Below are 12,774 nucleotides of genomic sequence, written 5' to 3'. Positions count from 1 at the left end.
TGAAGGTCACAGGGCAAAGCTAGCCACACTAGTCAGTCAGCCATACAGGCCAGGCAGTGGTGGCACGCACCTTTAATCCTAGCAGCCACACTAGTTTAGCCATAGAGGCCTGGCGGTGGTGGTGGTGCACGCCTTTAATCCCAGCACTAGAGAGGAATATAAGACAGTGGGAGACAGGAGCTCAGGGTCTCGGTCTGCAGTCACGCTGAGGACAGGATTACCCAGCCTTGGTAGAGGTGAGATCTCTCTAGTGGTTGGCTGCTTTGCTTTTCTGATCTTCAGGCAAGCTTTATTTGTTAGATCATAAACAATATATCACCACAGCTTACCACTCAGACCCCATAGCATCCCCTCATCAAGCCTTTCATGTCAAGCTTTGGCACATCATGAATACCACTGGAGTATTTTGTGAGACACATACTCAGCCCCATGGGGAGCAGCCACTAGGTACCTCTGCCACCTACATTCCCTCCTTGGTCCCCGTGGCTCTGTCCTCAGGAGCACTCTTCTCCATGCCCTCAGTGGCCACTCTCTGCCTGCCAAGCAAGTGCCTATTCCCAAAAGTATAGTATGAGCAAGGGTGTAGTGAGAGATACACCCAGCCTCACCTGTAGCACTGACCACGCCCATTTGGGTGTGGTCACAGGTGCATATGTGAGCATATGGTATTTGGTCTGGGGTCCAGGACAGGCTCTCTCTCTTGGTTCTGTGTGTGCTCAGGGCCACAGGTGCGGCTGGGTGGGTCTCTCACTACATGAGGGGCTCCTGAAGCCCTGTGAGAAAGATGACAAGGACCACCAAAGGAAAATGCAACAGATTGGAGTTGAGTTGACTCCACCAATAGGAAACCCCAAACCCAGAGGCACTAATTGAAGATCCTTTCTGTACTAGGATGTACCCAAGGGACAGAAAAGGTAGGTGACCACCCAGATCTTGAGTAGACAGTGGCTACAGAGTTCTGTTGTTGTAACCCAGGATTGGTAGCACTGGAGAATGTGTCCAAATGGCCTTGGGTAGATGATCCTTGTGTGTGGCCATGAGGAGGGGTCCTAGATGAGCTCTTGTACAAGGGGCCACTCAAACTGATACCCCATCCTCATCCCTGAGGCAGAAGGTCGGTCTGACACCTCTTCCCAGGGCAGAGTCTGTGCGATGTAGCAAGGAAAGGCTGAGGCCTTGACAGCTCCCAGTCTCCTTCCCTGGCCTTGGTCCTCTGATTAGCACATATACCTCTGGGTGGCAAGTTTTTCCGCAGTCCAGTGGCCAGAGAAGGTCACAGACATGCTGCTATTCCTTCTACTCTCTGGCCACACCTATGACCTGGAGCTTCCTTACTGCTCCAAAGCTACAGCAAAACCAAGCCTTTGGCTCTGGCCGTGAGTGGTGGGTATGGAGGAGAGGGATTAGGGGCAGGTCCCTTTGAGATTTCTCTGAAAATCCCATGCCTTATTTCTTCTCTTCAGGGCCAGCTGCTGGCAGCCAGGTACCCCTACCCCAACGCCTCCCCAGATCAGTGAAGACTGCTTGTATCTCAATGTGTTTGTCCCCGAGGACCTGGTGAGTTTAGAAATACTTGTTGTGCTTCTGGTGAATAACTCCCTTTAGCAATCCTGCCCCCAACTTTCCTGGGCTCTATGGAACCTGTGCTCCTACGGTATTGTCCTTAGAGGCACCAAGCTCCCTTTATGAGAGCCGAAAGTGAACAAGGGGCCTTGGAGCTTTCCAGGCAGGCTCTTATGTGAGATGCGTGGAGATAAAGTGTTAGGCTATAATCTTGAACACGATTCTTCCTTTATCTGCTTAAAGAGCTATTGCTGTCTTGGGGCTGAGTGGCTGGAGGACCACAGCCCATGAGAGGAACAAAGGGTACATGGAGGAAGTGAAACTCCAAGTCTGTCCTGAGCCTTGTTTCTACCTCTGCTCACCTTGAAACATTAGCACAGTACCTGAACTTCCGTGAGCCTCCATTTTCCTGCCTATGAAAAGGGGTACAGTAACCCATCAGGGATGACATCACAGCTTGAGCCACACATGCTTTCTTTTCTCGAAACCTGGAAGCTTGAAGTCCGAGATCAAAAGGCTGGCTTCCCCCGTTGCCTGTCTTCTTGGCTTGCACCCTTCATTGAGAGTCTTTCATGGCCTTTCCCTTGTGTATGACTGTGTACAAGTCCCTTCTCCCAAAAAGGACACGGTTCCTATGGGAGCAGAGTTCACATATTGGACCACAGTCTCCAGGTGTTACCACTTTCTGAGCTAAGGTGTCAGGGTATGAATTTGGAGGATAAAATTCAGCCCCTCAGATAAGGTTAAGTGTGTGCTACAGCAGAGCTGGCAGGGGGCTGAGAGTCTGGTTTCACGGATGGCCGTTGCCCCTCACGCAAGCTCAACTTCAGCCTCCTCCATCCCTCCAACCCCCTAAGGTCTCCAATGCATCAGTTCTGGTGTTCTTCCACAATACCATGGAGATGGAAGGCGGTGGAGGACAGCTGACCATTGATGGCTCCATCCTGGCTGCAGTCGGCAACTTCATCGTGGTCACTGCCAATTACAGAGTGGGCGTCTTCGGCTTCCTGAGTTCAGGTGAGCTGCGGATCAACCAGCCTGCCATCACTATAAGAGACACCTGAGGCAATTTGCCTAAAAGAGGAAGTATCCATTTGGGCTCACTGTTTTGGAGGCTCTGGTTGGTCCACAGTTGATTGCCCCTGTTGCTTTGGTCTATGCTGCATTAGCTTAGCATGGCAGCTGGGGTTTCAAGGCACCACTATACTCCTCATGGCCAGGCAGCAATAGAGAGATAGGTCTCCTTTGAGAGGCTGAAAGGGGTCTACCAGTAGTACCATTGCAGAGCCAAGTCTTTAGAACACAGGCATTTAGGGGCCTTCTGGATCTAGCCTGGAGCAATGAGGCCACCCGCCTCTGAGCTGAGAGCCGCTCCCTGCACAGATTCACCCGTCTTCTCCAAGCCTTGGAACCACTCTGCCCCTGCTCCTCCTGTAGCCCAGCTAGACACATTTTTGAGATCTTCCAGGGATGCTGCCCCAGTCCCGAAACTCTTTGAGTGGAATAATAGTAACTGTCATTTGTTGAAAACTCGCTATATGTCTGAGACTGTCCTGCTACACGGCATACGTTATCACCTGGTGTGATCTAAGGTGTCCCGAGTGTGCGCATTTGAACACATGTGCACACTTAGAAAGAAGACTGGGGACTGAGGAGGTTAGAGACTTGGTTAGGAAACAGAACTGCCACGATGGACCATGAATGCCCTTTCCTTGGCTAGCTCTGAGAATTGAAACTCCTCTACCGCGTAGAGGCCACTGGAATTGGTACAAAGGCCATGTGGGCGGAGTGACTCCTTCCTCTTTTATTTCTAGTCTCACTGCCTCATGCACTGCCAACCACTTCTGCAGAATAAAGTCCCAGCACAAACACCCTCTATCTACCTTTATCCACCTACATATACCTCTGTGATAGGGGCAGGTTGGTCACTGGTGGAGAGGGGAGGGCCTTAGGATCTGAAGAGCTAAGGCCAGTACTGTACTGACCTTAGACCAACTCTCCCTTTCTCCCAGGTGTCAGATCCCTCCTCTATGAAACAGGAATGGTTTTTGCTCTGCTCTCAAAGCTTCTGGAAGGGTTAAGATGGTGCATGAAAGAGGTTTCAAAAGCCCATAAGCAGAGGCGCTGAGTCCCGTTCCTGATTTCTGCTAAGTCCTGGCATATTGTCAACAATGCACAGACAGGTGGCAGGCAGGAGGCCCAGAAAGAATGTCAGTAGGGGGGGTGGCCTGGGGACCACATGGCATAAGGTCTTAAAAGCCACAGAAAAGGCACCGGACCGGCCTGTACAGCCGGCAGCTGTTAGTGTGGAGCATCTTAAGTCTGAGGAGATGCTTATGAGATGCAGCTGTGGTTTCCTTGGAGCGCCAGGTTCAGCTGAGAGCCATGGGCGTGAATGGGGTCTTCTTCAGTCTCCATCCCCTGAGGGATGCTAGGTGTGTGAGGAGGACAGCGGTGTGGAGCATGGAGCTGTGCAAGTTTTGCGGCAGGGTGAACGATTGTTCACTCGTGGAATTTCTTTTTAGAAGAGGAAATTTTTCTGTTAGGTTTCCTGTCCTCTATTCAAACACAAAGCTGTTTCTCCGGAGCTTTAGGGGGCGTTCGGGGCTTAGCTGACGGAAGCCAGTCCCAGAGCGCCCTTTCCAGACAGAGCTAACTTTGGCTTAAGGCTTCTCTACACAGCAGAGTGACTTTCCACATGTCCTTTGTCCTGAGGGGCACCGGGAATTAGGATTTCAGGGAGAGCTCGTACCCTTCTGGAGAGGCGAACTCATTTTGACCTCTGGTATAGGTATCTGAGGAAAGGTGACAGAAGCTTCCAGAGCATCCATTCTTCTTCATGACTCACCTGATCATTTAAAAAAAAAAAAAAAGACAGAAACTATAAAACTATCAGCAGCCAGAGAGTTACACTTCACAGGGCCTCTCCTCACCAGACATCCTGCCTGGATTTCCTCACACAGTTCTCAGGCAGCACTGGGACCTGCATGTTCTGCCATTTTTCCACGGGAAAGGTCAAGGCTCACAGAGACGGGGGGGGGGGGGGGCTAGCTGACCATCCACGGATGGTGACAGAATTGTCAATGAATGACAACAGCGGCAAGAAACACTGGGCCACAGGAACTACTCTGGACACCGTGTTCACCTGGGTTCCTCTTCTGCTGTCATTTAGCCAGGGATGAACCAGGCACCTCACAGCACAGTGACCTATCCCCTGCCTTTGTGTGCGTGGGGAAAACATGCACTGGGAGGTGTGTACAATAGGAGCTGTGTGCATGGAGAGTACACACATTGGGAACCGTGCCCCAGGAGTAGTTACTTTCTACCTTCTGTGGTGACATTTTGTTTATGATCTAACAAATAAAGCTTGCCTGAAGATCAGATGAGCAAAGCCGACAACCACTAGAGAGTTCTCACCCCTACCAAGGCTGGGGCGATCCTGTCCTCAGGGTGACTGGAGACTGAATTAAAGACCGGATTAAAGGCATGCACCACTGACGCCCAGCCGCTATGGCTAACTAGTGTGGCTTGCTGGGATGAAAGGCGTGCGCCACCACTGCCTGGCCTCTATGGCTGTGTCTAGCTTTGCATTCTAACCTTCAGGCAAGCTTTCTTAGATCATACACAATATATCACCACAGCCTTCGGTAATTCCTGGCACAGTGCTGGCACTGGAGGAAGCCCGGTTTGTCCTTGTTTAATGAAAGTCTTATTGAACAGCCCCAGTTCTTACTTCCCAGGAGTCCAAAGACCTCAGACCTCCTATGCTAGCCCTCATCACGGGGTGGGAAGCTCACACATGGGCAGTTAGCATCCGGAATGCTCCTGGTGATGCCGGCTGTGGATATCTCCCCCTAGACTCGCTCCCTCGCAGGCTTTGCCCTTCCTCACTCAGCACCCTGTTCTCCTGGACGCCCAGAGGTTCAGAGGAAACAAGCAGATTGGTCTTGACAAATGGAACTCAGGAGCAATCCAGAAAGGCCACAGTGCAGACAGCGTTCGCCAATAGCTTCGCCAGGCCCAGGTCGTGGAAAGCGTCCGAAGAGAACTGAAAAGCTCCACAGCTGGAAGAGTACTTTGTGTTACTCATGTGCTCGGAGCTGGTGTTCTCTTCAGCTTTGTGAATATTGGGTCAGGCAATCAGCACACAAGATTTTCCTACCTTTGTCTATCTGGGAGTACGGGGTCTTTCAGACACATTCTTGTTCTCTGCGGAATCCCCTCGTTCATGGTGTGTTCCTGGAGGACCCACCTGTGGAACAGATCAACAGGGAGGCGCTGTTATGGCAACCAAAGCACAGCATAGTGTCTCAAAAGAGCTAACGAAATGTTTACATTTTTTGTTATTTTGTGTGTATGTGTGCAAATAATTAAAAACGGTGCTATGTCTTCAACAAATGGTTACTAAATTCTCCAAGAAAGAGACATGGGTTCAGCGGCACGCTTCTAAAGCCACAGATTAGGCCATAAGAAAGGCTGGGCTTCCTTGCCTGGCCTGGCCTAGGTTTGACAGACCTAGTAGGTTCTGAGACATTGGGTGGGAATCACCTCCTTCCTGGGACTGGAACAGAACATGCATGGTCTGTGTCCTGAGCCCCAGTCCTTCACATTGCCCTGTCCAGTGACAGACGGGAAAGCCACGACTCAGAGTGTTTCCAGTCTCCTGGCTAGTCCAGCCCAAAGCTCAAAGACAAGCCAGATTATGTTTGATTCCAAAGCCCAGGTCATCTCAGTGTCCTCACCTGTGTTAGTAGCCTACAGTACGGCCTAGGTGGGCAAGCCCCACTCCGAGAGCCTCGTGTCTGTCAGGGCACTGTTGTTGCAGACGCTAAAGCTGCTGACCCACACAGGCTAATGACTCTCCTCTTTTTGTAGGCTCTGATGAAGTAGCTGGCAACTGGGGGCTGCTGGACCAGGTGGCAGCTCTGACCTGGGTGCAGACCCACATTGGAGCATTTGGTGGAGACCCTCGGCGTGTGACACTGGCATCAGACCGTGGTGGGGCCGATGTGGCCAGCCTCCACCTTCTCATCACCAGGGCTGCCAGGATCCAGCTCTTCAGGAGGGCTCTACTGATGGTGAGTGATGTGGCCGGCTCTCAGTCCTCCCTCAACCATCCCCCTGACTTTGGAGACCAGCTGGCCGCAATTGCTTTTATTCTCTTATCCCTCCAACTGTCATGGATACTGTTCTTGCTGTCACCCCAGGTATGTGTGGTCCAAGAGGCTAAACATCTTCCTTACTGCTTTCCACTCGTGTGGGAAAGCCTAGACGGCTGGGTGTCTGTATTCCCTGGATCCTTTTTAGGGTTAAGGCCCTTGCCAGTGAGGAACCCTCACTACTCAGGACTTTGTCTAGTGGGCTGAGATGCCTGCTGAGTGGAGATGATGGTGGTGCTGCTGTTGTCTTGTTGATGGTCCGATGATGCTGACAATGACAAGAAGGAAGGAATGACCTAATTGGCTACATCAGGTGCTGGTCTGCCACTGACTAGCTACCGCTCCTGTTGAGCATTTGGCTGCTCAGCAGCACCATGCTAGATGATGGAGTCCCCCGTGGTAAATTAGACACATCCCGGTTCACAGAAGGCTCGTGGGTTCCAGGGCAAGGGAGACACACACACACTTAAGGCAGATACTTTAAAGGATCATGGGACATTAAAAAAGAAGCTCCTGGCAAGGATAATAAAAGGTAACAGTATGAATTGATGTGGCCCTGCAGAGGGAATGTCTTAGTGAAAGGCTAAAGGCAATGCAAGCGGTAACCAGAGGCAGAGCCCTGGTGACAGTGGCAGTTGTGGGGACGGTGTGCACAGCCTTGCCCGACTGGGATTTTCCTGTATGCATGGAAACTACCCAGGGGTTTTTGCTTGTGCATTTATCCAGTTTCTTATTTGTCTGCTCTTATGATCCTAGCCATTTTTTATTTTATTTTATTAGTTCAAATTAGGATCAAGCTTACTTCACAAGTCAATCCCTTCTCCCTCTCCCTCCCCTCCCCCCAACATCCCTTAAGAGACTGACCCGTGACACTAAAGGCATTCCTAGTGTTGTGTGACCATTAATGCTATCTGATGCCTGAAATGTTTTTAATCCTCTCCTATAGCTCTCTGTGCCTACTAAATGTGAGCCCTGTACTTTCCTATCCCCAAAGCCCCAGGAGGGCTGGCTCTGCTGACCTCTGATTTTGTCTACTCTAGAACTTCATATTGGTGGAAACCCAAAGTGTTCCTAATTTGTATATTTCATGTAGCATACCATCGTTGAGGTTTACCAAGAACGTGGTCCGTTTTGTAAATCCTTTGGCTTCAGATATGAACAGTATTCCATGGTGGGCATAGACCACTTTTCGTATCCATTCACCTGACAACAGACATCCATTATTTTCCTTTTGGCTACAGTGAGTAGGGCTTCTGGGGACTAGGGGTACATGCAAGGCTTTTACAGGCAGACAGGAAACTGGTTTGAGATCCTGTCTTGGAAGCTTCCTGAGAACTGAATGAAGAGAGACTTTAAGAAGTGGAAATTTCAGGCAGAGAAGTAGCTACTGGAGACCTCCAGGAAGCCAAGCTAAGGAAAGATGGAGGCGCTGGGGCAGTGACTCAGTCACTGAACTCCAGGACCTGTGTAGAAAAAAATCCATAAAAATCTGGATCCTGTGAAAAGTTGACATAGTAGTGTATAACTGTATTCCCAGCACCAGGGAGGAGGGAGTCTCCAACCCCGAGACTCACTGGCCAGCCTAGTTTACTCGGCAAGATCAGACCAGTGTAATACCCTATCTCAGACAATTACAACACACAACACCAACAACTAATGAACAGCGCTTAGGGGATGACACCCAAGGTTCTCCTCTTGCTCCCACATGTACACGCACACAACTGAACCTACACACACAGTAACACACACACACACACACACACACACACACACACACACACACACAGAGTAACACATACACAAACACACACACAGAAGCAAGCAAAGACAGAGGGCCATTTAAATTAAAACCGTAAGCCTAATCCTGCATAAACCTGCCTCTAGTTCTAGACCAGGTTACTCCACCCTGCCCATCTCTGAGAGCCACACCTTACCATGAGGGAGGAGAAAGGCACTGCTTGGCCGTAACTGAGGCCAGCTGATAGTTCATGACAAACAGAAGAGCCTCTCTAGCTCCCTCTTGGAGCTGTAGGGGGTTTCTCATCTCCTGGGCTTTCTCCATACCTGTGCAGATAGTTTCATTCACAAAGAGCACCCCCTATTCTTTTTCCCCACCCACTCATCATTTAAAAAGAACTTCTAGACTTGGGGGCTCAGAGCCAAGCTCTTCCTATGGCATGTGATGCCCAAACACCTCCTGTACAGCAGTTGTTCTCATTTCCATGAGTCTGATTGCTCTCGGTGCCAGGTCAGCCTCTGCTACATGCCTAGCCCCTGGAGAGGAGTGACTGGTGTGCCCTGTGCTCTGAGGCTGCAGTGCCCAGCTCAGCACACTTTGAAGTGAGCACACAGGACACCGGTGTGCAAGTGAGTGAGCAAGTGATGTGGTGATGTCAGAGACCCAGGCATCCCTGGTCCTTCCTGCCACGGTTTTCTTACGCGTCTTGCCCTCGGTTCCACTTTTTTTCACTCTGACTCTTTGAAGTGGATCCACCTAGGAGAGAGCTTGGAGCACGAACACCTTCTAATTCTTGTATTAAACTCAGGTCTTCTGTGCTACAGGCTGACCCTGGAGGGGTTGGTTCCTCCAGCGCCCTGTGTTGACAGGGACTTGTCAGGACCTTGGCGACGCTCAAATGCCTTCAGTGCACCCAGAAGGCAGACTCTTCTTTGTGGAGTTTAAAGTGTCTGGGGAATTTCAGAAACAAATGGCGGTGCATGTAAAAATAACCCCTCCGTCTGTTTTACACATTTGGAAACAGCTTTTACAACCACTCCCAGAAGTCCTCGGGGCCGTGCGAGCTTATTTGGGACTGAGCAAACAGAACTGTTTCGATGCATTATCAGCTCTTAAAGTGTTCTTTACCGACAGATATTTGGGGCAGGAGTGGGAGCTGCCGTTTTATTCTTGACTAAGACTGAATGGCTTTCTGCAAATGCTGGGCTTAGGACTATTTAAACATAGTGATAATTAATAATCTATATTTAGTGCACTGTACTTGGCAAAAAATAAAAAGTCACTATCTTATCTCAGATTCCTTCCACTGGCTGGCACGGGTCTTTATTTTATTTTCTAGCTAGAGATAAGAAATCCGAGGCTTAGAGAATTTCAGTGACTTACCAAAGGACACATGCCAGAGAAGGAACTTCATGAGGGATCAAGACCCAAAACCAAACCCTCTGTTTCCCCACACTATGAGGCTGCTCTTCTGGTAACAAACAGGCTTTTCTCGGCAGTTAGAGAGAGGTACTAGAAAGTGGTCAAACTAGGACCAGGTAGCCCGATTTACGATCCATGGACAAAACCCTTCACCTTATCTTTTTTTTTTACCTGTAAAATCAGTATGTTTAATTCTATGGCCCAATATCTTCAGAAGCTGTTGGGTATATGGTTTCAAGGGCCCCGCCCACTCAAGAAACTTCAGCCCCTCACTACCCCTTCCCAGTCCAAGGGAAGCCACCTCCACCCAAAAAGCCCAGGACAGCTCGCTTGCCTGGGGCCAGGTTGGAGAACTTGATACAGCCACACATCCCACAGAGCCTGATTCTAGGCCAGGTTTCCAGGGAGGGAGAAGAGGCTCTGTGCTTGACAGTAGGAAAACTTCCCCACTGCCTCCAACATTTACCCAGGACTGTTGCTTTCCTGGCCAGGCTCCTGACTCCAACTGAATCTACCCCTTTCCCTGCTCCATCCCCATGTGACCATGGCCATCACAGATCCTAGAAAGTGACCTGGTGTGTCAAACCTCAAAGCCTGTGGGTCACATGTGTCCCAGAATAGCTATGGAGGTGATGCAACACTTTTGTAGTTGGCATCATGGGCCAATGTCAAAAGATCACACACCCCTGTTGGCCTTTCTGTCTCCGCTCAGCGGACAGTGTGTGTTAGGTCACTGGAAATCTCTTTTCCTGAGGCTCCCAACCTTCTCAGTCTCCCAGGGTAGAGGGAAGTTTCCACTGGCAACAGGATTCCTAGCTACCGGCTTTGAGGAATTCCACCTATTTTTTTTTTTATTTTATGTATATGGGTATTTTGTCTATGTGTATCTCTGTGCACCAATGTGCCTGGTGCCTGCAAAGACTGGAAGAGGGTATTGTATCCCCCTGGAACTGAATTTACAGATAACTGTGAGCCATTGTGCAAGTGCTGGAAACTGATTCCAGGTCCTCTTGAAGAGCAGCCAGTGCTCTTAACTACCTCTCCAGCTAAAGCTCTCTCTCCAGGTAAAGTGCTATTTTCCCCAGCAAGTGTGATTCTAGTTCTATCATGGCTAAGTACATCTATTCTTTATGGAGTTTAATTGCCATACCAGGTTCCTGACTTTTTAGCATCACCTCTGGCTTGTAGGACACAACCAACACCCAGGACATGGCAAGAGGATGGTGACATGGTCTCCCAGACAGCTTTGCCTGTGGCTGATGCCTGTCACGCAGTGGGAGTGTTCTCCTTTAGCTGGTCTCATTCTAAATTGGCCTGACCAGCCGTGAGCAACGGACATTTCTGTATGGACTTCCAAATGACTTTATTGGTGTTTGCTTTATCCTAATAATTCTCCTGGGAATTTGAGTATAACTTCAAAGAATTTCATCTATTGATTTTAGGGCTAAATCTGCATCATTGTGGTTAATACTGTGTCGGAAATTCTGCTAGCTCTGATTTGAATGTCTGGCCTGCTGGGAACATTGAGTTTTCTATGATGCTTCCCCCCATAGTCTGTGGGTAATGAGTGTCTTGCTTATTTCTGTGCTGTTGGAGCAAAGTCTCAGACAGAGTGACACAGAGACAGAAGCACAGCACCAAGGCAGCTTAGAGTACAGATTCTCCTCCCTCCCTTCCTCCCTTCCTTCCTTCCTTTTTTTCTTTTTTGGTACTTTGTAAGATGAGAAGCTAGGTATCTGTGGTCATTTGAATGAAAATGCCCCCCCCCCCCGTAGGTTCACAGGGAGTGGCATTATTTGAAAGAATTGGGAAATGTGGCCTTATTGGAGACAGTGTGTCACTGGGGGTGGGCTTTGAGGTTTCAGGCGCTCAAGCCAGGCCCAGCAGCCCACTCCCTCTTCCTGCCGCCCGCCCGGCAATCCAGGTGTAGAACTCTCAGCTATTCTCTAGCACCTTGTCTGCTTCCTGTCATGCCGACAGGAAGCAGACATGCTTTCATTTGTAAAAGTTGCTGTGGGCCATGGTGTCTCTTCACAGAAACGGAAAGCCCAGCTAAGGCAGCATCTGCTGTAGTTCACTCAAGACACTAGCTTCTTAAGGCGGCTTCTCTGCCGTTCCAAAGGCTTAATCCCCATTGCTGAACCTAAGCACTGGAAGGACTTGGTATCAGGGGACTGGGGAGGGAGGAAGGACCCTGTTGGTCCACAGCTTGTGATGAAGGTCCTTAGCAGGTCTCTTCTCATCCCTGAGTGCCACCGGACGTGTGTTTATGCTCCGTCTTTCTTGATTGTGTTGGCTTTGAGCATTCATCTCACATGTTACATGTTACATATTACATGCCGCTGTAAAGTCTACCTTGTGGCTATTTTAAAAAGTAAATTCCTAACACCTGCCCCTTGCTTTACTGTCCCTGTGGACTGTGTCACCTTCTCTGAGCCCTCCAGTCAGAAACTGGGTTCCCCACTTCCCAGTCTTTATTTTCTGAGGCACACTATACTTGAAGAAATAAAATCCCCTCTTGCTATCTTATCAGCTGTGCCTCAAAAAATTTGAAAGAAAAAAAAAACGGAAAATTCCATTTTTCTCTAAGCACTTCCCCTTGTGGCATAGTTTCCCTCTTTACTCAGGGATTCTTTAGACTTTAGATTCACGGAATTTTGTTTCTCATCCTCCGACAAGGTGTCCTCCAATGCACCTTCGATGGTTGTTTAATATATTGAAAAAAAAAAACAAACCAGTGTCATTTTCATGTTGCCAGCCATCTGCCTTCTCCCTGGACTGATTATTTTTGTAAGCAGTATTTTATAATCGATTGTCATCTTACATTTCATTTTGCTTCAGCATGTAGCAGAAGCTTTCCTTGTGTTCATTTCTCTCCATGGCGGGGCGGGG

General features: G+C 49.4%; 1 protein-coding gene across 2 annotated transcripts in view; it reads left to right on the top strand.

The window, feature by feature from the left end:
• The window catches only part of LOC107977585 (thyroglobulin), a 172,540-nt gene that overhangs the window by 89,516 nt on the left and 70,250 nt on the right, over nucleotides 1-12,774 (top strand). For both annotated transcript variants that reach the window (XM_027431565.2, XM_035449671.1), the window contains exons 39-41: nucleotides 1,464-1,557; nucleotides 2,421-2,580; nucleotides 6,439-6,641. In XM_027431565.2, coding sequence (XP_027287366.1) covers nucleotides 1,464-1,557; nucleotides 2,421-2,580; nucleotides 6,439-6,641 — 457 coding nt within the window. The remainder of the gene's footprint in view (nucleotides 1-1,463; nucleotides 1,558-2,420; nucleotides 2,581-6,438; nucleotides 6,642-12,774) is intronic.

This window comes from Cricetulus griseus, chromosome 10, assembly GCF_003668045.3.
Source record: "Cricetulus griseus strain 17A/GY chromosome 10, alternate assembly CriGri-PICRH-1.0, whole genome shotgun sequence".
NCBI lineage: Eukaryota > Metazoa > Chordata > Mammalia > Rodentia > Cricetidae > Cricetulus > Cricetulus griseus.
This window is presented reverse-complemented; position numbering and strand designations above follow the sequence as displayed.